Here is a 25,766-nt window from a genome sequence, read left to right as displayed (position 1 = left end):
ATAACTGGGTGCAGAAAGTGAAAGGTGTTAACATTAGAGGTAGGGTTGCTAGACGCAGACCGAGAAAGACCTGGGATGAAGTTACTGTGACCTCAGGGATAAGGGACTAAACAGGGAAGCTGCCAGAGATCGAGCAGCATGGAAAGCCGCCATTAGGTAACCAAGGTCAATGCATGCAAGCAGAGAAAAACCTGGGATGAGGTCATTGAGTGTGACCTCAGGGATAAGGGGCTAAACAGGGAAGCTGCCAGAGATCGAGCAGCATGGAAAGCCGCCATTAGGTGACCAAGGCCAAAGGATGCAAGCAGGTTGGAGCCTTCAGAAACGAACGAATGAAAGAAGGAAACAAAGGCCAAGAAGAAACGAGAAACGAGAGCTTAATTCAAGATCCATCCACCTAACTAAAGTCGTTAAGTGTGTGTAATACCGTGCCAACCCCGCTTTTACCAACCCCACCCAAAGCACTCACCACCAAATATGACAACTACGATAACTATGGCAACTGGCGATCTGTCAGGTGAAGTCTGTTGGCATTCTCTTGCATCTTGACAGCTTCCAACATATCCTAATACCAACACTCTGCCTCAAGAACACACAACAGGCTACTTAGGTGTCATGTGCAGAATAAATCACTTAGGAAAAGGTGCTAGGAAGTCCCCCAGGCCACTCAGCGCACGTGTCAAAGCCGCAGTCTAGCATTACAATAAAAATCCTAACTGGCTTCACACGCGACTCCAAACATGGTGTGTAAATCCCATAGACTGTGTGATCTGTGTTTACAAATAATAACCGCTTGCGAACTGATCTCATCGTTTTTTTTTTATGCCTATTCCCGACTTGATTTCAATACACACACATGCACACACACACACACACACACACACTGAACTCACAACTGCACAGACACATACACAAGCTACAAGTCAGACTCATGACACACACACACACACAAACACACACACACAAGCAGGCTCAGACACTAAATCAAATGAGAACAGTTAACGAGAAGCAATACCCAACAGATGCAATTAGCCGGTTCAAAAATTCAAAAGTTTGGAATGACAGTTAAATTTTTAAATAATTCAGCATCATTAATATCTACCATTAATTATATATATATATTTAAATTGGAGAAAAATATATATAGAAATTAGGGTAACAACATTCATATTTCCCACTGATGATAATAATAATAATAATAATAATAATAATGATAGTAATAATGATAATAATAATAATAATAATAATAAACTGAACTGAAGCCTCTCTTTTTCCATCATAAACATTCGTCACTGAATGCAGAAGTACTGAGAGAGAGAAAGAGAGAGAGAGAGAAACATCTGCTGGGCATCTACTGTGACAAACGGATAGACGCGATACACGCCCAATCACATCGAAACCTCCCCAGTGCAGTGTGCTGGGCTGGCATCTTCATCTCTCCCTAACACATTTCCCTAGGCTATTTATTTTGCTTATTACACCTTAGTACCTTACCATCGGCCACTTATTTTGCTTATTACACCTTACTACCTTTCCTTCAGCCACTTATTTTGCTTATTATTCCTTACTACCCTTCTTCAGCCACTTATTTTGCTTATTATTCCTTACTACCCTTCCTTTAGCTACTTATTTTGCTTATTACACCTTAGTACCTTTCCCTCAGCTACTTATTTTGCTTATTACACCTTAGTACCTTTCCCTAGCCCACTTATTTTGCTTATTACACCTTAGTACCTTTCCCTAGCCCACTTATTTTGCTTATTACACCTTAGTACCTTTCCCTTGGCCACTTATTTTGCTTATTACACCTTAATACCTTTCCCTTGGCCACTTATTTTGCTTATCACACCTTAATACATTTCCCTAAGCTATTTATTTTACTTACAGCTTACACAAATCCTTCCAACATCACCACACTCTGCACAGACAATGTACAAAAGGACATTACCCAGCCACGTGCCAAAATAAATCACTAAGGAAGAGGTGTTAGGGGAGGATGCCGGCCAGAGTGTGATGGTGGTGATGGCTGATAGGAAGAATATACCTACATAACTTATATATTAGAGCAACGTGTCAAAATTATCCAAACTTTTCAATATACAGTTACATATTATAAGGGGAGGGAGGGAGGGAGGTGTGTGTGTGTGTGTGTGTGTGTGTGTGTGTGTGTGTGTGTGTGTTGGGGGGGTGGGGGGATGTTCAGTGGTGTGTGTGTGTGTGTGTTGGGGGGTGGAGGGATGTTGAGTGGGATGGGTGAATGGTTGTGTGTGTGTGTGTGTGTGTGTGTGTGTGTTTACATCTACAATCGGAAAGTAGGACCCCAAATTTTTTACGATTTTTCAAAGTTTACGATGATGATGGAACGTCCTTGGGCTTCCTATGTGGCTGCTGACGGCACTGTGTAGGATGGGATGCAGGCTAACCGTATGTAAAAACCACAGGAGGGAAGGTGTGGTGTGGTGATGTGAGGGGGTGTGAGGGGGAGGTTGTGGTGGTAGTTGTGGTGGTGTGGTAGGGGTAGAGGGACCATTCCTAACTCGTCCAAATTGATGCTCCTGGCAATGAAGAACGCATGGAAACGCTGCACCGCTCTCTCACTCACTCACACTCGCCCTTATTCATCAGCCTCACCATCCTCTGCAAAGGGAAGGCACTGATTAATCCTGTGACCTGTGTGGTGTAATAATAATAATAGCTACTAAAAAAATTACTACTCCTACTACTACTACTAATAATAATAATAATCCTAAATCAATGATGATGATAATAACAATAATAATAATAATCCTAAATCGATGATGATGACAATAATAAAAATAATCCTACATCAATGATGATAATAACAATAATAATAATTATCATCATCCAATCCTACATTGCCCCATAAGGAGCGTAAGAGCCCGGGGCTAGGCAGTTGGTCCCGACATTTAAGATCAGAGTGACCAGCCTCACTCATCCCTGAGTGGCATTACATGAGCAATAAACCTCAACCATCCCTTGGATATAAACCTTCACCGGCTCAATCCGAGTGGAGTGCAATAATTACCCACTAAACCACCAGGCGCCAAAATTTGGTTACATGGTTACCACCCAGCATAGTAAATGGTTTCCTGGTGTACAGGAAACCATTTGGCTTGTCACTCAGTGTAAAGTCACCCACAGGCAGAAGGAAGAGGAAAGAATGAAGGAAAGATAGACAGAAGAGGGAGTGTAAAGTCACCCACAGGCAGAAGGACAAGGAAAGAATGAAGGAAAGAAAGACAGAGGAGAATGGAAGGAAAGAAGGATGGAGAGAAAAGGGCAGACACCCGAAAGCAGCACTACATTGAGTGAGTGGATGGTGAGCTCCCCCACCTACCACAATAATAATAATAACAATAGTATCTATTTATCTATCTATTGGCAGACACCTAAATCCCATATGGGGTGGCCACAAACAAATCGCCTCCATGTCGTCATGTCCCCCACCATTTCACTGCCCTGCTCCCAGCTTAGACCCCCCTCGTCAGTTTCGGATCCTGCTGTGTAAAGTTCTAATACTGACGATTGTTGACAGGCTGAATATACTGTATATATATATATATATTATCTTCCATGGATTTTTTTTTTATGCTCATTCCTTCAACCTGTTTTATGCCTAGGCATATTTCATATTGATTTTAGTGATTTCTGTAAGGTTATTAGGCGAAAATAATGTGTTTTCCAAAACTTTCCAACAGTAGGGCACCAGGTTTTCAACATCCAGATTGGTGAAACGCATTTTAACAGCACTAAAAAGTTTCTGTGACTGAATATTTGCAACAAAAAAAATGCACTTTCGCACCCTTTGGCACCAAAAGTTTTGGATTATTGCCACAGCAACGCCAGCATCAACACTCAGTTTAGGCCTACTTCCCACACGTGTTCAGTGTGTGTGTCCACAAGTTTTGTGTTACATTCTCATGTGCTTGATAAGTACTGTACTGTAATTGATGGAAATATGTCATGCTGTGCTTCAAGTGGAGATGCAGGTGGATTGGGTGATTGTGGCAATGATGTAAGAAGGCATGAACCTGGACCTGCAGGCGGTAATGGAAAGGTCAAGAGTGACTACTGCAAAGGGGTGAAAAAATGCAATTATGATGACAGGTTAAAAAAACTGTGTCGGAAATAGAGGAATTGTTGGACTTTGTGGAGGAGTGGGAGAGGCAAGCTTCAAGGAAGAGGCATAACTGAGTAAATGTGCTGCATCAAAGGGCGCAACAAGCAAGGTGTGGTGGTGATGGAGATGGTGTTGGAGGCAGTGGTGGGGCCCACTATCCCAACCCAAAGCCTTGGATACCCTCCTAGCATTGAGTCCATTAAGCCCTTTACCCTGGTCTTTCTAGTGAATGTTACTTTTGAACGCAAGGAGTGTGTGTGCTACATGTTTAAGTAATAATGCCAACACATACTGTATTTAAGATTACTGTAGCATTTTATGATGTTTTTATGTTTTACTGTTAGTTACTTTATGATTTAATGTGTTAATAGCAACATTTCAGGTAACTGTAGGATATATTTAAAGTAGGAAATACACTAGGGGGTGAGTTTCCCAACAGGCCCAGTCCCTATTAGCATATTTTCCAACTCTGGTGAAATTAACTCTGGCAGCACTTTTCATGGTCCCTATCGTGCATGAAACCTGGTGCCCTACTGTATTTTTGTTCTTACTAAGAGGGGTGACTTTTTATCTTTGACGGTCGATAGCGCAGGAACCATTAGACATGTGAGAGTGAAATATACATTATCAGGAGATGCAAGGGTGTGCAAGGGACAGCATGGTGGAATGATGAGGTGAAACGAGCTGTGGAACAAAAGAAGAAGGCATATAGTGAATGGTTGGCGAGTAGAGGTAGGGGAGAAGATGATAGAGAGAAGAGAGAGGTATATGTGAGCAGGAGAAGGGAGGTTAAGAGACTGGTGATGGAGAGTAAAAAGAAAGTGGATGAGGAGTTTGGGAGGAATCTGTGTGTGAAATGGAGGGAGAGTAAGAAATTGTTTTGGAAGGAGGTAAAGAAAGTAAGGCAGTGTGAAAGGGGAAATAGTAGGGGAGTGAAAGATAGGAATAATAGATTGTTGGTGGAGAAGAGAGAGAAACTGAGGAGATGGAAGGAGCACTTTGAGGATTTGTTGAACGTAGAGAGTGAGAGCAGTGCGAGTATAAGTGGTTGGGGAATGGCTGGGAGAAGAAGAGATGAGAGGAGGGAGGAAGAGATCAGTAGGGTGGAAGTAGTGGATGCGATGAAGAAGATTAAGTTGGGAAAGGCCCCAGGAATTGATGGAGTGTGTGGTGAAATGCTTAGGTATGGGGGTGAGATTGTTGTGGAGTGGATATGGAAGTTGTGTAGATTGGCTTGGGAAGAGGGAAGGGTTCCAGAGGACTGGAAGTCAGGTATAATTGTTCCTTTATACAAAGGAAAAGGGGAGAGAGAAGTATGTGGTAACCATGAGGGTATCTACCTACTTAGTGTGACTTCGTTTTCATTTTTAAAGGCTCCAACATGCTTGCATGCGTCGGCCTTGGTCACCTAATGGCGGCTCTCCACACTGCACGATCCATTGCAGCCTCCCTGTTCAGTCCCTTAACCCTAAGGTCACACTTAATGACCTCGTCCCATGTCTTTCTCGGTCTACCCCTCATAACCCCACCCCCAATATTAACACTTCTCACCTTCCTCACCCAATTATCATCCCCCATCCTCTCCACATGTCCAAACCACCTCAATCTACCTCTCCTCATCAAAACACCAATACACTCCAGTCCCATCCTACCTCTCAACTCTTCCATTGTAAACCCAGCCCCTCCAGGCCTTGGACGCAGGGACGCACTGCACATCCACCTAATCATTGTCATTTCTGTACGTCTGAGCTGGCGAATATCTTCCTCCTTCACTGCCCAGGTCTCACTGCCATACAGCATTACACTCCTAACACATGCTGCATACAAAGACCCCTTAGCATGTAGGGAGAGCCCTCTCAATGTCAGGAGAGGAAAGAGCTCCCTGAACTTCTTCCAACCACTTCTCACCCTAGCCACAGAGCTAGCTCCAGCCCCACCTCCAGCACACAACATGTCTCCCAAATAACAAAACTCTTTCACACACTCAAGAGATTCACCAGCAAGTTCAATCCTTTCACACCTGACAATCTCCACCTGCTCACCCCGGCACGCCGTACACATAAAATCAGCATTATCTCGCAGTCTACCTCTGATACCACTACATCTCTTATGCACCCATTTATCACACACACCGCACAAGATGGAATTACTTCCCACGCCCTTGTGGCAAACTGCACATGGCCACTCTCCCTCGTCTTTGACAGTACCGCCACCAACCCTAGATATCATCACTTTTGTTTTTTCTGCATTTACCCTTAAACCCTTTTGCCCCATACCATCTCTCCACTTCCTAAACCTTTCCTCTGCCTCCCTTTCATTCTCTGCAATCAACACCAAATCATCAGCATACAACAACTCCCACGGAAGTCCGTTTCTAAAGTCACGTGAAAGGGCTTCAAGTACCATGATAAACAACATGGGACTCAAGACTGACCCCTGATGCACACCAACATTCACGGAAAACTCATTACTCAAATCTCCATTCACTCTCACCTGGGTGTGAGCACCCACATACATGGCCATAACCACCCTAACCAGCCACTCCTCCAAGCCAAGCTTTCTCATTGCCCACTTCACCACCTCTCTAGGGACTCTGTTAAAGGCCTTTTCCAAATCAACAAAAACAAAATAAAGATCCCTTCTTCTACCAATATATTTTTCCTGAAGCTGTCGAACAATGAATATGGCATCAGTGGTCCCCCTACCTGGCATGAACCCAAACTGCATCTCATCAATATTCACCCTTTCTCTAATCATACCTTCTAAAACTCTCTCCATTACCTTCATTATCTGATCTAAAAGCTTTATACCCCTATAATTTCCTCTTTCCAGGGCATCACCCTTCCCTTTATACACATTTACAATTACACTCTTCAGCCAATCATCTGGGACAACACACTCATAAATAATCTTATTTATCAGGTCAGTGACTAAACTCACCCCTATATCGCCTGAGGCCTTCAACATTTCGGCAGTCAACCCAGACACACCTGCTGCCTTCCCCACCCTCATCCTGCCTATTGCAGGTTAGGCATATGACAGAGGAGCTAGTTGGAGAAGAACAAGGGGGATTTAGGAAGGGAAAAGGGTGTGTAGATCAGATATTTGTTCTAAGATGTTTAGTGGAGAAGTATCTAGAGAAGGGAAGGAAAGTGTATGCTGCCTTCATGGACTTGGAGAAAGCTTATGACAGAATAGATAGGCAAGGTATGTGGAAGGTATTAAGAATATATGGAGTGAAGGGAAAATTGTTGCGTGCTGTGAAGAGTATGTATGAGGGAGCTAGGGTTACGGTGCGAGTGGATGGTGAGCTGAGTGAGTTCTTTGATCTCAATGTGGGACTGAAACAGGGTTGTGTGATGTCTCCATGGCTGTTTAATATATACATGGATGGGGTTGTAAAGGAGGTGCAGGGTAGGGCAGTGGATGTGGGGGTGGCTCTAATGAATGAGGGTGAGATTTGGAAGCTTCCGGTGTTGCTGTTTCCTGATGATACAGTATTGTTGAGTGAAGATGAATGGGAGTTGCAAGGTTTGGTGAATGAATTTGGGACAGTGTGTAGGAGGAGGAATCTGAAAGTTAATGTAAACAAAAGTAAAGTTATGGTGTTTGAGAGGAATGAAGTCACAGAGTGTGCAGTGAGGTTGGATGGTGAGGATATGGAGAATGTGAGTGCATTCAAGTACTTGGGTAGTGTGATGAGTAAGGATGGAACTTTGGGGGATGAAGTGCGTGAAAGGGTACAGCAGGGAAGGAAGGTTGTTGGTACACTGAAAGCAGTGATGAGAAATAGGGAGGTGAGTATGGAAGTTAAGAAGTCACTGCATGATAGTATTGTGATCCCTACCATGACATATGGAAGCGAGGCATGAACCTTGCAAGAGGGGAACAAGTCAAGAGTGAGAGCAGTGGAAATGAGTTACTTGAGAGGAGCATGTGGAGTGACGTGGAGGGACAGGTTGACGAATGAAGAAGTGAAGGAATGCTGTGGGGTGGATGTGGATGTGGTTGAGAAGATTAGGAGAAATACACTGAGGTGGTTTGGACATGTGAAGAGAATGGAGAATGAAAGATTGACTAAGAGGGTGTATGTAGGTGAGGTGGAGGGAGGGAGAGGGAGAGGTAGACCGAGGATGAGGTGGAGGGATGGAGTTGAGAGGTATATGAGGGAGGGGGAGGGGTGAGTTGGGGGAAGGGTAGTCAAATGGTGGGTGACAGAGCAACTTGGAGGCGTTTTGTCCGCGGCCACCCTTTGCGGGATTAGGGCGTCGGGCTATAGATAGATAGAATAGATAGTAAATTCATCATCATCACCATCATCCGGACCTCCTTTCCCATCCTAGAGCAGGGTGAGGAGTAGCAATGTCCAGACAGCCCAAATTTGCCCAGTCCAAACGGCCACGCTTCCATTCACTCATCATTCAAGCCCCCGGAATCCTGGCTCTATTGGATACATCAAAAACATTCTTGCTCTTGAAAACTGTAAAACCAATATTTACCTTGGTGAAAACTGAAAAATCGGACCTGAAATGTGGCTGGGGAGATGGTCAGGGTGGGAGAACTGCAGTCTTTAGGGTTTAAGATTCAAGAGGACTCTGTTAGTGTGGCCCAGGATACGAGTGGTACTGAATAAATGAGTGGTACTGTATATACGAGTGGTGCTGTATAAACGAGTGGTACTGTATATACGAGTGGTACTGTATAAACGAGTGGTACTGTATATACGAGTGGTACTGTATAAATGAGTGGTACTGTATATACGAGTGGTACTGTATAAACGAGTGGTACTGTATATACGAGTGGTACTGTATATACGAGTGGTACTGTATAAATGAGTGGTGCTGTATATACAAGTGGTACTGTATATACGAGTGGTACTGTATATACGAGTGGTACTGTATAAATGAGTGGTGCTGTATATACAAGTGGTACTGTATATACGAGTGGTACTGTGTATACGAGTGGTACTGTATAAACGAGTGGTACTGTATAAATGAGTGGTACTGTATGAATGAGTGGTACTGTATAAACGAGTGGTGCTGTATAAACGAGTGGTGCTGTATATACGAGTGGTACTATGTATACGAGTGGTACTGTATATACGAGTGGTGCTGTATATATAGCATTGATGTATATAATGCAATGATGTATATATGAGTGGTACTGTATATATGAGTGGTACTGTAAATATGAGTGGTACTGTATAAACGAGTGGTACTGTATAAACGAGTGGTGCTGTATATGAGTGGTACTGTGAATATGAGTGGTACTGTATAAACGAGTGGTGCTGTATATACCACAATGATGCTGCCCACGTATATGAGTATATTATATTTCAGATGTCTGGGAAAAATTGGTAACTGAGAGGGTTAATTCTTGAAGCCTACTGGTCAACTGGGATTGTACTCTCACTCTCTCTCTCATTTACCTTTTGGATGCGCATATGCCTCTTCCTCCTCATCCATCCCCTCTATCTCCTCCTCCACCACCACCACATTGTCATCCACCTTCACATTCCCCCCCCCCTCTCTGTTTCACTTACCTTTTGGATGTGCATATGCCTCTTCCTCCTCCTCCTCCTCCTCTTCCTCATCCACCTCCTCTATCTCCTCCTCCACCACCACCACATTGTCGTCCACCTCCTCGTCCTCCAGGTCCTCCTCCTCCTCCTCCTCACCCTCCCCATTCTCCACCTCGATGTCCGGAACCAAGAAATACTGAAGGGGGTTTGGCCACATGTCGTCCTTTATCACCTGCAAAGGGAATAATAATAATAATAATAATAATAATAACAGTGGTGTTGGTTATGAATGGTGATGGATGGAATATCTCAAATTTGTTGTATGCTGATGATGCAGTGCTGCCTGAAAGTACCGGACAAGAACTTGGTAGGCTAGTGCAGAGTTTTGCTGATGTCTGTAAGCGTCATGCCTTGAGGGTAAATGTAGAAAAGAGTAAAGTGACGGTTACTGAGAGAGAAGGTGACAATGTTACAGTGAATGGAGAGAGACTGGAATTAGTGAGAGTTCAAATACCTGGGTACAGTGACAGAAAAGAGAGGAAAATGTGCAATAGAAATTGAAAGTAGAGTGACACAAGGAAGAAAAGTAGCCGGTACGATGAAGGCCTTGATAAGAAACAGAGGCTTCAGTGTTGTAGCTGCACAAGGCTTACATGAAGGAGTGTCAGTGTCAACTTTAACATATGGATGTGAGACTATGGTGTGGCACGAAAATGAAAGGCAAGAGTAAGAGCAGTGGAGATGGGACTGCTGAGGAATGTATGTGGAGTACAGAGAGTGGACAGGATATGAAATAATGTGGCTTGTGAAAGGTGTGGAGTGAGGAAGTTGGTGGACACCAGAACTGAAGAGAGTGTACTGAGGTGGTATGGTCATGTGGAGAGAATGGATGACAACAGAGTGGTGAAAAAGGTATATCCGAGCAAATTTGAAGAAGGGAGAAGGCGAGGTAGGCCAAGGAGAAGGTGGAGATATGGTGGATGAGTGTGTGAAGAAAAGAGGTTTGGAAGTTGCTGAGGCTTGGGAACTGACAAGAGATCAAGCTGGCTAGATGAATGTTGTGAGGAGATGTGCATGATCAGGGATTTGGCATCCCTTTTTAATGTGGCGGCATCCGGATTGACTCAACTGGATACGTTTATCTGAAGCTACAGAACGCGGTGAATGTTTTTGGCATATCCGACAGAGCCAGGATTCCAGGGGCTTCAATGATGAGTGAATGGATGCGTGGCCCATTGGATTAGACAAATTTGGACTGTCTGGATATTGCTTCTCCTCACCCTGCCCTAGGGTGGGAAAGGAGGTCCGGATGATGATGATGATACCAACAATAAGGTGATGAGGGGAATATCATTGAGATAGAAGAGCAGAGAGGAAGGATGGGACTGGAATGTATTGGTGATATGATATGGAGGGGTAGACTGAGATGATTTGGGCATGTGGAGAGGATGAAGGATGACAATTGGGTGTGGAAAGTGAGAAGTGTCAATGCCAGTAGTAAAAAAAAAAAAAAAAAAAAAATCTGGGACGAGGTCATAGTGCGTGACCACAGTGATAAAGGACTGAACAGGAAGGCTGCCAGAGATCAAGCAGTACTGAGCCTTGATAAACAATACAAACAGTAATAACAACAATGACAGACAGTGTATTGAGGACACTGATAGGAGTTTTTGTAACGCTGAATTCTATAAAACTGTAACTTCCACACCCCATTAAGTGTCTAGATATATAACACAGCACAGCCCTCTATACTCCCCTCCTACATTCTCTCTGTCTGTCTCTCTCCCTCCCTCTCTCTCTCCGTCTCTCACCTCAGCTATCTCATCCGCTGAAGGGTCGCCGTGGTCACAGAACCATGAGAAAAATGAACGCAGGTCGAGGGGCCTCTTCCGCCCGGTGCCGCTCTTCTCCCCCTGCTGGGTGCGCTGACGGAACCTCTCCAGCAGGTTGTGTCCGCTCTTCCACTTGATTTCCGTCGAGTGCGAGGCTGGGTCACCTGAGGGCACTAAATTATCAGTAAAGAAACCAATGTACCTGGGAAATAGTAAAAGATTCTGATAAGATGATTTCGTTTTCATTTTAAAGGCTCCAACATCCTTGCATGTGTCAGCCTTGGTTACCTAATGGTGGCTCTCCAAGCTGCTCGATTTCTAGCAGCCTCCCTATTCAGTCCCTTATCCCTGAGGTCACATTCAATGACCTCATCCCAGATCTTTTGCAGTCTATCTCTTGCAACCCTACTCCTAATGTTAACACTTCTAACTTTCTGCACCCAATTATACTCCCCCATCCTCCCTACATGCCCAAACCATCTCAATCTACCTCTCCTCATCACAACACCAATACACTCCAGTCCCATCCTTCCTCTCAACTCTTCCATCGTTAACCTAATCCCCACAATTTGCACTCAGGGACGCACAGCACATTCACCTAATCATTTCATTTCTGTATGTTTGAGCCTGTGAATATCCTCCTCCTTTACTGCCCAGGTCTCACTACCATACAGCATTACACTCCTGACACATCCTGCATGCAAAGATTGCTTAGCACATAGGGAGAGCCCTCTCAATGTCAGGAGAGGCAAGAGCTCCCTGAACTTCTTCCAACCACTCCTCACTCTAGCCACAGAGCTGCTCCAGCCCCACCTCCAGCACACAACATGTCTCCCAGTTCCGCCACCACTCTCTTCATCTCGCTATAGAAGGCATCCCTTACTCTTTGGTTTTTCAACTTCCACATTTTCCTCCCAGGTGCACAGGTCCACTTTTTCATCACCTGCTCCTTAAGTACCAAGTCACATATCAATAACCTGTGTTGCTGCACACACTCCTCACTTCCTATAACTTTAACATCCCTCACTAACCTCCAATCAGCCCTCTTGACCAGGAAATAGTCTATCTGGCTGCTAACTCCCCCTGACACATACATTATCAACCTCTCTCTTATGTTCATTGCCTCCCCAGACTCGAGTATCCTTTCCCCTTCCTCATTTCTTAAACCATACGCACATCCGCCATGTACTCCTTCACATCCCTGAGCTGCTTCACCTACATGACCATTTATGTCCCCTCCCAAAACTACAATCTCAACATCCCCCATACCACTTACTGTACACAGACGGTCTCCCCTCCTTCTCTCTCTCTCTCTCACACCCACCCACACACACACACACACACACACAGTCCCCCTCCCCCCTTCTCTTTCTCATCCCTCTCACCCAATCACCCACCTACCCACCAACCCACCCACCCACACACACACACACAGTCTCCCTCTCTCTCTCTCTCTCTCTCTCTCACACACACACACACACACACACACACACACACACAGTCCTCCCCCCATCTCTCACCCACACCCATACCCAGTCTCCCCCTCTCTCTCTCTCCCCCTCCCTCCCTCCCTCTCTCCCCCCCCCGCCACTCACCCGTGGATCCCAGGTGAAACTCTTTTGTGAGGACGTCATTTTCGAAGTATGGATTTTCATCAAAAAAGAATTTGATTCTGAAAAGGAAAAAAAAAAGAGAAAAATTAGTGAAATAACTAGAATTATGATGATGATAATAATGTTAATAATAATAATAAAATAATAATAATAATAATAATAATTACCACATCCATCCATCATCCATCCTATGTTGCTCCTTGAGTGGCGTATGAGTCCAGGGCTAGGCAAGCTGGTCTTGACATTTATGATGATGATGGTAATAATAATAACACAGTAATAATAATAATAATAATAAATAATAAAAATAATAATAATAAAAAATAATAATAATAATAGTAATGACAACCAGAATTCTGACATTTCTGAAGCCACATTGCAAATGAAAACCTTTTTTTGTTATCACTGTAGACCTAATACTGTATTAATGGACCTTTGGTATGACTTAAAATTTTTTAAGGATTTTGACCTGTGACCTTGAGATAAAGGTCAAGGTCATTCATACTATGCAGATCACGTTCATTCATGACTCACTATATTTCCACTGGGTTTGGTCAAAATCAGTCAAATAATTTCCAATTTAGTAGTTTCAGGCATGACATGGCCATTCTGATTTTCCTCAATATCTCAAAAGGCATTTGTTTGATCTTAATATCAACACCCAGGTGCACAAGTATATGTTGACCACTACACTGCAACACTGGCAAAGCAATCCATTCAGCAGTTTTGGCTGTGCAGGAGAGTAAATATTTAAAAAAAATAACAGAGGACGCTAATGTGGCGCTAGTGCTACGACAAAAATTATGTGTCAAAATAAGCCGGCAACCAAGATAAGTCTCTATCTCGAACAGCCTTGGAATGCTAGGCTTCTAGATCTTTCTGCCCCCCACCCCCCAAAAGGAAGAAATAATATCCACAATATCAATAAGAACTCCACAGAATGATGAGTTCTTAATAAAAAAACATCTATCTATCTATTGCCAGAAGCCTCAATCCCTTTCGGGGTGGCCACAAACAAAATGCCTCCATGTCGCCCTGTCTCCCACCATTTCACTAACCTGCTCCCAACTCACATCCCCCTCTCTCATATACCTCTCCACCCCATCCCTCCATCTAATCCTCGGCCTCCCCCTCCCTCTTCCCCCTCCACCCCACATAAATAAAGTGGGGTATTTGGGGAACCCTGCAAAAGCTGAATCAGGGAACACCAATACAACATACAGAGAAAAATACAACAACAACAATACTGCAATAATAATAACAATAATAATAATAAATACATAAACAGTGTGGGGTACTTGAGGGACACTGCAAAAATGGTGAATCAGGGAACATTAATACAACATACACAGAAAAATACAACAACAACAACAATAACAATAATAATAATAACAGTAATAATTAAAAAAAAAATAACAATAATAATAATAACTAATAAAAAAATAACAATAATAATAATAATAATAAATACATAAATAAAGTGGGGTACAGGAAAATAATCTTAGGTGACATCAAAGAACCTGTTGGTTAACTTGATATTACCATCATCCTCCACATCCAGTTACGGAAGGGAAGGGAAGGGAAGGGAAGGGAAGGGAAGGGAAGGGAAGGGAAGGGAAGGGAAGGGAAGGGAAGGGAAGGGAAGGGAAGGGGAGGGGAGGGGAGGGGAGGGAAGAAAGGAAAGAATGAAGAAAGGAAGGTAGGAAGGATAGGAAAGAAAGGAAAGGAAAGGAAGAAAGGACAGAAAGAAGAAAGGAAGGAAGGATAGGATAAGATAGGATAGGACAGCACAGAACAGGATAGGATAAGATAGGATAGGATTGGACAGGACAGGATAGGAAAGGAAAGGAAAGGAAAGGAAAGAAGGAAGGAAGGAAGGAAGGAAAGGAAAGGAAAGGAAAGGAAGGATAGGATAGGACAGGACAGGGCAGGATAGGAAAGGACAGGAAAGGTATAAGTACAGCAATGTTAGGTAGGGTACGGAACAAGAAAGACACACAACACACCTGTAGCCAGACTTGATATCGTCCAACTCCTCCACGTCCAGTTTGGTAAGGTAGTGTAGATAGACAAATAGATACAAACAGATAGATAGATAGATGGATAGATACGGTAGGGTAATTCAAACTGACAAAACGCACCTGTAGCCAGACTTGATATCATCGAACTCCTCCACGTCCAGTTTGGTAAGGTAGTGTAGACATTCCTCCTCCTCCTCCTCCAAAATGGCGGAGATCTGAGGGTGGTTGACAAACTGATGCGATAAAGTTAAGGACGAATCAACAGGAAAAATTTGTGTGTTTGGGCTGGTGGGTGGAGTTCCATGGAGAGACTGACAGACTAATGAGGAAGTGATGGAGTGTTGTGGAGTTGATGTGGAGTTGTATGGAGAGACAGAGACAAATGAGGAAGAGATGGAGTGTTGTGTAATTGTATGGAGACAGACAGATAAATGAAGATGTGATGGAGTGTTGTGGTGTTGAAGTAGAGTTGTATGGAGAGACAGACAGACAAATGAGGAAGTGAAAGAGTGTTGTGGTGCTGTGTGGAGTTGTATGGAGACCCAGACAGACAAATGAGGGAGTGAAAGACAGACAGACACACAAACAAGGACATGAAGGTGCATTGTGGTGGTGCTAGGTAAAGCTGTATGGAGAACAGAGACAGACAGACAAATGAGGAAGAGGAGGAGTGCTGTGGTGCTGATGTGGATGTGACTGAAAGCACCGAGAAATACCCTGAGCTGGTTTGGCCATGTGGAGAGGATAAGGAATGAGAGACTGACTAGAAGAGTGTATGTGACTGAGGGGGATGGATAGAGTGAGGGATGGAATGAGAGGTATATCAGTTGGATGGAGAATGAGAGACTGACTAGAAGAGAGTATGTAAGGTGGAGAGGGTGACCAAGGATGAGATGGAGGGAGAGGACAGGGTGACATGGAGGCAATTTGTGTGTGGCTCCTCCTGCCAGAATTAAGGTATCTGATTGTAAGTATATATATGGGAGAAATTTTTTATATATGGCACTATCTACCCAGTTATTTGCCCCATCACCATATAAACATCCCCCAACTCCCTCCCTATCCCCCAAAAGGAAGAGGATGGACTGCAAAAGATAAGCAACTTCAGATCAAGGTCCACAGAGTTTATATATAGATGAGCCTGGTGTAACAACAACAACAGCAAGAACAATAACATCAACAATAGCAAGAACGACAACATCAACAACAGCAAGAACAACAACATCAACAATAGCAAGAACAACAACATCAACAATAGCAAGAGAATAACACCAAAAACAACAGCAATAACAATAACCACAAAACAATGCTATCACTAACCCCCAAGTCCTTCCAAATCTTAAAATTGGACACAGCAAGAATGAACAGGAAAAATGGACATGGACATACAGTAAACTCTCAAACATCCGACATAATTCTGCCAAGCCCTATGCCGAATAACGTGAAATGCCAGACACTGCATAGTACCCCCCATGAACTTAATATTTGGTGTCGAGCCGAAAATTGTGGTACTGGCTGCTTGACCCTCCATCCTGAAAACTTTCCCATGAGTTAAAGGTGAAAATTAGGCATAAAATACAATAAAGTACACTGATGATACAATACAGCACCAGTTGGCTACCATTTATGAGCCGGATGATACACCTCAACACCAGCTATTGCATACAGCCACTGGTTACATCCCGTTTCAGTGCTGGATATTGCTTAAATAGAGCCGAGCCAGCAGCATCGGATAATGTGACGACAGATAACTAAGAATTTACCGTAAACGAATTTCTATTTATCTATCTACCTATCTCTAGCCAGATGCCATAATCCAGTAAGGGGTGGGGGTTTGTCTTTGAGTTAGCTCTTTTACGGGGAGGGGCACTAACCCTCTGCCAACCCACTTGTTGACATGTAAGGAACACGTATGGGTTGGTTATATGGTTACCATCCAGCACTGTAAATGGTTTCCTGGCTTACAGGAAACCATTAGGCTTGTCACTCAATGTAAAGCCACCTGAAAAGGAAAGAAGAGTAATAAAAAGTGACAGAAAAGATGGGAGAAATAGGAAGAGAGGAGGACACACAGAAAAAGAATGGTACAGGTGAAGGAAGAAGTAGGCAGCACTACATCAAGTGAGTGGATGATGGTGAGAAATAGGAAGAGAGGAGGAGAGACACAGAAAAAGAATAATAAAGGTGAAGGAAGAAGTAGGCAGTACTACATCTTGTGAGTGGATGATGGTCACCACCACCTACCACCTAACGAAGGTACCGTACCAATGGTATATTTATCTAACCACATTTTATTCAGGTTGGGATAGGCCCTGAGAAATGAGAGGGTTAATGAAAACTACGGTATATCCAATTCCCTCAGTCTGAAAAGTGTCTCCATAGCTCAGTAAAATAATCTGACAGCAGCAACATGCCAGGAAACCATTTATATGCTGGGTTGTAACCATATCACCAACCCATATGTGTTCCCTATGTGTTAACATGTAGGTTGGCAGAAGGTTAGTGCCCCTCCCTGTAAAATAACTAACTCAAAGACAAACAGCCACCCCTTATCAGATTATGGGATCTGGCTACACAGAGACAGACAGAAAAATAAAACAGTACCGTAACATACGCCAAGACACTAAAGGGGTTAACCAAGACTGCCATCAGTTAAATGCATGAGTAGGGTTCAGGAGGGGAGTCAGAAGTGCCCACAGAATCCTGGCTCCATCAGATAGGCAACAAAACTTTCACCACGTTCTGTAGCCTGACATATACAGACTTAAAATCTCAACAATACAATGTACTATGACAAAACAACTTCCCATCAATACATTTCACCTTCTGTAAAATAATGTCCCCTAAACTTTGTGCAAAATACCTCCAAGCATCACCAACACCTCTCAACCATGGCATATAGAACAGTGAGAAAGACCAGAGGGAAAATAAAGACTGGAAGAAACACAGAAATATCAAGAAGAGAGGTAGGGCAGATGCACACAAGAGGGAAGTATGGATAGAAAGATGGCAGACAAAAAGGCCTCTTTCAGTCGGCCCTTACGACAAGCAGGGACACTGGGGAAGTACTGGTATTCTGTCTCCCCTTCCCCTGGGGGTACAGAAAAGTGAGAAGAGACATGATCAAAGTACTGTACTGTACAGTATTTCAGATCATGGCCCGTACTCATGTCACGTAAGGAGGTTCCCTAACACCTCTTCCTTACAGATTTATTTTCCAAACTATCTATTGACACCTTTATTTTGCTTCTGACTGCTTTGTAATGTTGACACAGACTGCATGAACAAGAACACAGAACAGTAGCAGAGCTGAATCAGAAATACACCGATGATGAAGAAGTGTTAGTAAGCTTCCTGCCCACACATCAATACCATCCCATGACTGGATACTACAACCAGACATCAACATGGACCTGACAGCAAGAGAAGGACCAACTCGAGGTAATGGTAAGAAGTTGTTTAAGATACCGTATATAACCAAGCTGCGGCAAATTCAATTCAAGATCAATCAATGTCAGAATTTGTTTACCAGACAGGGTGGTAAATACTCTCTCTACAGCCAGATGCCTCAATCCTGTAAGGGGTGGCCACAAACAAATCGCCTCCATGTTGCACAGTCCCCCGCCACTTCACTGCCCTGCTCCCAGCTCACACACACCCTTTCTCTTATACCTCTCCACTCCATCCCTCCATCTAATACTAATACTAAAATTGTCAAGTCCTTCAAGAAACATCCTAACATTCTGGGACAACTAAAAAATCAGATATAATTTGGTGGGTAGGTGATGGTTACCATCATCCATTCACTTGATGTAGTGCTGCCTACTTCTTCCTTCACCTGTACCATTCTTTTTCTGTGTCTGTCCTCCTCTCTTCCTATTTCTCCCATCTTTCCTGTCACTTTTTAATTCTTTTCTTTCCTTTTCAGGTGGTTTTACATTGAGTGACAAGCCTAATGGTTTCCTGTAAGCCAGAAAACCATTTACAACGCTGGGTGGTAACCATATAACCAACCCATACGTGTTCCCTACGTGTCAACAAGTGGGTTGGTGGATGGTTAGTGCCCCTCCCCATAAAACAACTACAGTATATAACTCACAGACAAACCCCCACTCCTTGCTGGATATTGGCATCTTTGTGTGTGTGTGTGTGTGTGTGTGTGTGTGTGTGTGTCCGACTCTGGGCATAGGCTTCACAGCCTGCTATCAAGGCCCAGCAGTCCTCCTACATACCATACACCTCTACATGTCACCACTTCGGCGCTAACACCCACCGTCCATATTGAATACATGCTAGGGCTGTCTCATACAGGACTGGTGTATTGGTATTAGCGGGGGTATTTTTACGACATGTCGGCGGGTCTTCCGGTAGATCAGTAAAGCCTGATTTAATGAAATTCAAATCCTTAAACTGTTCCCTGTCCCAGCTGGGATTTGAACCTGGGTCCGTTAGGACCGCACACCACCTCTCTAACGATTGAGCCATCGCCTCCTGGCTAGAGACAGATAAATAGTTTACTTTTCCACAATTTACATTATTATTCATCCAGCTATTGCAATTATTTACTTTATTACAGTACCTTACCTTAATACGATGCCAACATAATGAGCAGAGCAACGAATTACTGAATCGGTGGCCATTTACTGAATTCGCACTTTTAATTTGAAAATATTATAAACCTTATCACCATACAGGTTCATACACACCTAATTATTTGAAATCCGGCCAAAAAACTGTGTTTATAATAATTATTAACAAAAAAATCAGGTTTCAGAGTTAAAATGTGTTAAAGTTAGCTGGGATTTTCCCTTCAGCTTGTCAACACACTTTTGACAGACTTTTGTTTTGCATAAATATTAATATACAGCACAAATTATTATTTTTTTTTTTTCCTTCCTGTTGTTATCAAAAAATAAATAAAAATGTACCTCAAGAGTAAATCAATATTTATTGAAAATAAAAGTCAGTCAAGGTGAGTTGTCGAGCTACAGGCGAAACACTTTCGCCAACTTAACAACTTTTTGCTCTATATCCTGATTTTTAAAATTAATTGTTAAATTAAACACAAATTTTTCACCGAATTTCAGATAATCAGGTGCATATGAACCTAAACGATGATATAAATGATATTTCCCAGTTAAAAATGACGATTTGGTAAATGAACACTGATTTGGTATTTCGTCGCACCCACCAACAGGCAACTCCATTTGACTTTCTTCCCTCCTTACTTTTTCTACCCCCAACTACCAGTTTTTTCACCAACAGTTTACATTTTACTCAATTTAATCTCTATTCTATCCAACCTGCCCACTTCATTCCAAAACTAATATGCAAACATGAATAAAACTGCATAACAACCGTACTGTGGCTGGTGGTTGAAATTTAACGAGTCTGTTGAGGCAGGCATCTCCTTGGTTACTAGCCAAATTCACCCTCCAGTCTGACTAAATCTGGCCATTAATTGAGCTAAAAAAGAAGCTATGGATCTCCATCAGTGGAAAAGAAATTGACTACAACAACCTAACCCAAATTAATCCAAACAACTACATAAATCACTACTTTTTCATTAATTCATTACGTTCAAAGTTATATGTGATGTTAATTCTTCGCTGACATTTTATTTATCCATTAATTTACCTAGACTTTCAGTGAAATAACCACCCTCTTACAATCTACCCCAGTTTAATCCGAACAACTATGTCAATCACTAGGGTACTTTTTCACTAATTCATTGTGTTCAAAATAATAAACAGTGTCAATTCTTTACTGACGGATTATCTTTCACTTAATTTACCCACATTTTTGTAGAATTAGCCACACTAACAAACCAATACCAACGAAATCAACAAATCCCATGAACTCTTGCATTGTAAAAGGATACGGCCGTGACCCAGAAGTTTGGAATCCTCTGTATAATTTTGCTGCGGTTCTCGAAGTTGGGTTTCCTGAGCTTGTTGTACTTTTGTTCCACCTTGAGAATCTCCTCGCTGGCCTTTTCGTTGAGCTGGTCTATTTCGTTCTGGCAGGAGTCTATCTCTTCCAGTGCCTTCTGGGTCTCGGGGTCATACTCTCTGGCTTCGTGCACCCCCTCAGACGGCTCCAGCTTCTTTATCTTAGCCGGCGAGGCCCCAGTTTCTGACATTTTAGCCTAATTATCACCAGATAGGCTTGAGTAATAGGATGGGAGCACGAGAACACGAGGAGGACCCAATGTAAACACAACACCGGGCCAAAATGGACGCCTGCACTCGGATTGGTTCACTCCCAAGCCAATCACGTACCTGGACAAGCATTTGGGCCAATCAGAACCACGCTTGTCCTCTACTAACCGTTTCATTCTACTTTTCCAGGGCGGGAAGAGTATTATTTAAATGCAGCAATTATTTAAAATCCATTCTCATTACACTCTGCCAATTCTCAACTCATATATTATCTAATTGAACAAAGCCAGTTATCCAATCTGAATCAAGCTTACCTTCTACTGATCGTTTCATTCTACTTTTCCAGAGCGGGAAGAGCATTTAAATGGAGCAATTATTAACAAAAAATAAAAAGCTTATTACACTGCCAATTCTCTACTCACGTATTATGTAACTGCACAATGACAGTCATCCAGTCTGAACCAAGTTAGCTTTCTACTAACCGCTTCATTATACTTTTCCAGGGTGGGAGGTATTGTCTAATTGGCAGAATTAAACCCACACTTCGAAAAGCACTCAACATATTGGAAAAAGTGATTGAGGATAAAACCGTTGATATATTCCTACCCGCAAAACAACCAATCACAATCAGTTTCTTCCGGACTAGTCCTTTCATCATTTCCACGGTGAGAAGAGCATATTTAAATGGAACAATTGTATCCAAATTTCGGGAAAAAAAAAAAAAAATCAGTGGGGACAAAGACCAATCGAGACATTCGTACTAACAGACGATCTGAATCCAGGTTTTCTCGACTAAGCGCTTCATTCTACTTTTCCAGGGCGGGAAAAGTATTACTTGAATAAATGCTGACCTATGAAGCAGTTTGAAATTCTTAAAATACAGTACAATGCCAATTCTTTACTCACGTATTTAGTTTAAGACAGTCAGCCAGTCATAACGGAGTTTCCTTCAACTAATCGCATCATTCAAACTGTTACTTTTGCGGGCGGGAAGATTGCTGTTAAGTCATAGCTTATATAACGGCAGTCCTTGCTCATATAACTCAGCTGACGAAATAAAGCCAGTCAGGCAATCAGAACCAAGTCATTACTTTTCCAGGGTGGGAACTCATATAAATGAAACAGTTATATATGTCTATAGCCTCAATCCTAGAAAGGGTGGCCATAAATTTCCTTCATGCCACCTTGTCCTCTGCAATCAGGCTGCCTTTTCTCCAACTCACATCGCTCATTCATATACATCTTCAATCCATCCCTCATCATTCACGCTGTCCTAGTCTCTCTCTCAATCTTCATTCTCTCCACATGGGCAAGCCATTTCAGGGTACTCCAAACACTTTGCAGGACATCCAACTGGCACCATTACACTCCTTTACTTCCTCATTTAGCTGCTTGTCTCTCCATGCCTGGTGGTTTAGTAAAGTTCTCAGGCTGGACAAGGCTGTGGTGTTTGGTTGAGAGTCCTGGAGTTGACTGATTTACTTACATGTTAAAAGCTGCTTGGGCACAGATTGGTCCCCTGCCCTTACCATAAATGCTCTGGTTTCAGGTCCATATACTTCAAGAGAGACAAAATGAGCTTAGCAGTTATTATTTTATCCTTCATATACTTTGTTAATTTATAAAGGCTCCAATTTGCTTTCATGCAATGGCCTTGGTCACCTAATGGCAGCACCCCACAATATTAAATTTCTGGCAGCCTCTTTGCTCAGCTTTTTATCCCCGAACTCACACAATAACCTCATCCAAGGTAATTTTCAATCTGCCACTCACAACTCTGCCGTCAACGTTTACACCTCTCACCCTCCACACCCAGTTGCCATCCTCTATGTTTCTCCCAAATATTGTAATGCACTTCCACATCTTTCATTACTGACTTGTGTCCTTTCAGCGCATCCAAGCATCAATTACATTACAGATGGGATCAAAATACAAGTACTGTTAAATAATGCCCCTTCCATACTCATTTCCCCATTTCTTATCATTGCCTTCACAGTGCCAGTAACTTTCCTTCTCTGTTGTACTTTTTCTTGCATTTCATTCTCTACACTCCCTTTCTTTCTCATCATTCTTCATTTATGCTTTGTAAATGCTCCAACATACTTGCATACATCAGCCTTGGTCAACTAATGGTGGTTCTCTGACCTGCTCAATCTCTAGCAGCCTCTAATCAGCCCTTTATCCTTGAGGTAACATTCTACGGACTCATACTAGCCATTCTCTTATTATCCATCATCCCCACAATTCATATTAGTCTTCAAGCTGCTCAATCTCTAGCAGCTTCCCTGTCCAGTATTTTATCCCTGAGGTTACAATCTATGGCCTCATCCTAGTCATTCTCCATCATCACCACAATTTATATTAGTCTCCAAGCTGCTCAATCTCTAGCAGCTTCCCTATTCAGTCCTTTATCCTTGAGGTAACACTATGGCCTCATCCTAGCCATTCTCCCATGCAACTCCAGAACTCTTAATATTGCATGTACAAAAAATCATTTGAGTCATACTAATATTTTATTTTTGTATGTACATTTGGTGATTGACACAGAATTCAAACATCTTAAAACTTAACAACCGCCACAAAACCTGCGCCGAGATGTGTAAAAGTGGAAAGAAAGACCGAAGTTGGGCTCTTGCGGACAGAAACGCGACAAACGGGTGGAATGGAGTTAGCAGAAGCCACAAGTACAGTCAGACATACAACTACCTTCCCATTTCCAGCTGAAGAAATTTAAAACAGACTAAATACAGTGAAAAACCCCATATCTTTTCCACTGCGTGTTTCAGATGGCTTAATTTCTTCCTTTTTCTCTTCATTCATCAAACTTGGGAAAGATATTTGTGTCTCTGTTCAACTGGATTATTTTGAAGCCGTTACTGTTTAATCTCTTCAGTCTGAGTGTGTTTTTTTAAAAGTGTTTTCTATTTAATTCCTTTAGTGTGTGTGTGTACTATTTAACCCCTTCAGTCCAACTTTTTCTTTTTCCACTCTATGCTTGCTTTGAACATGCAATTTTACTCAGCATGGGAGGAGGATTTTGAATTGGAGGGGTCTGATACAACCTCAATTTAACCTCTCCATTAACCCCTTCAAAACTGAATAAATTCCACATGTGGCAGCATGATGAAAATGAAAAAAATAAATACAGTAGCTGAATTGATGGAGTTAAGAGCCATATTCTAGGCAAAACAGGAGGCTTCTAAGCACTTCTTCCACAGTGATTTATTTTGCATATTACACCTAAGTGGCAGGTGTGAGCTGGGGGGAGGGCAGTGAAATGGTGAGGGACAGGGTGACATGGAGGTTATTTGTTTGTGGTCACCCCTTACAGGATTAAGGTGTCTGGCAATACACAGACAGACACCTAAGCATTTTTCTGTTTGTTATTTATTCAGATAGTGACACGGTTGCCATAGAATCGTAAAGTGCAAAATAAATCACTATGGAAGACCGTGTTAGGAAATCCTGAAGGCCACTTACAATATGACTCTACATCTCAAAATTTACCAACACTCTAGAAACAGAAAACACTTCAAAATGACCTGAAAAAATCTCTCTCTCTGGGGCCAGTGTCAAAGAAGTGTCATTATTTTTTTTTTATATTGATGAACAGAGAATGAAAACACAAATTACAGCACATAAAAAATAATAATAATAACAATAATCCATACAGCAGATTACAAGTGTCCGCCATTCATTTAAAATCTGTAACAGGGACTTGAGACGCTGTAGGGAGTGAGAAATACATAAAGTCTCTCTCTCCATTATCAGTGTAAGAAAAGTGTTAAGTACTGAGAGAAATAGAAAATGTGTGTCTGTCTTTCTGTCTGACTGTCTCTCTCTCTCCAGCATCAGTCAGTTTTATTAAATAGTGAAAGATGAACAGAAAGTCTCTCTCTCTCTCTCTCTAGCATCAGTGTCAAAGAAGTGGTGAGGAATAACAGAAGAATGTCTCTCTCTCTAGCATCAAAGAGTGTTATTGAAAGGAGAAGTAAACAGAAAAGTCTCTCTCTCTCTCTCTAGCATCAGTGTCAAGGAAGTGTTATTAAGTGGAGAGAGAGAAGTAGAAAATCTCTCTCTCCAGCAGGTCAGAAAGTTATGAAAATGGTGAGAAATAAATCAAAACGTCTCTCTCTCCATCACCACCATCATTAAAGTGTTATTAAGTGGTGAGATTGAAATAGAAAATGTCTCTCTCTCTCTCCAGCATCAGTTAAAAAAGTGTTATGAAATGGTGAGAAGATTATTGAAGTTCTCTCTCTCTCTCTACAGCATGTCACAGAAGTTATTAAAATAGAGAGAAATAATCCAAAAAGTCTCTCTCTCCATCACCATTATCATCAAGGTGTTTTTAGGAGGAGAAACGAACAGAAAAACGCTTTAAAACGACCCGAACAGCAGTTGTGGCTTCTGGCTAAATATCCTCCGAGATCTCCACCTTCGCTCACATTAATTATAAACAACACGACGGCAACTC

The 25,766-nt window shown here is 42.4% G+C and overlaps 1 protein-coding gene across 1 annotated transcript; it reads right to left on the bottom strand.

The window, feature by feature from the left end:
- Positions 1 to 2,292: 2,292 nt before the first annotated feature.
- Set (NAP domain-containing protein SET) lies at positions 2,293 to 21,349 on the bottom strand. The gene is made up of 6 exons (XM_080273089.1): positions 21,010 to 21,349; positions 15,249 to 15,361; positions 13,090 to 13,166; positions 11,474 to 11,658; positions 9,684 to 9,894; positions 2,293 to 2,637 (listed from the first exon to the last, which is right to left on the bottom strand). Exons 1-6 carry the CDS (start codon positions 21,268 to 21,270, stop codon positions 2,615 to 2,617), a joined length of 870 nt encoding a protein of 289 aa, XP_080129215.1. The 5' UTR covers positions 21,271 to 21,349; the 3' UTR covers positions 2,293 to 2,614.
- Positions 21,350 to 25,766: the final 4,417 nt, after the last annotated feature.

The sequence above is a fragment of the Coenobita brevimanus genome, chromosome 53 (genome assembly GCF_032717465.1).
Source record: "Coenobita brevimanus isolate Jiangsu-jjx chromosome 53, ASM3271746v2, whole genome shotgun sequence".
NCBI lineage: Eukaryota > Metazoa > Arthropoda > Malacostraca > Decapoda > Coenobitidae > Coenobita > Coenobita brevimanus.
The sequence above is the reverse complement of the archived record's forward strand: the minus strand, read 5'-3'. Positions and strand labels throughout refer to the sequence as shown.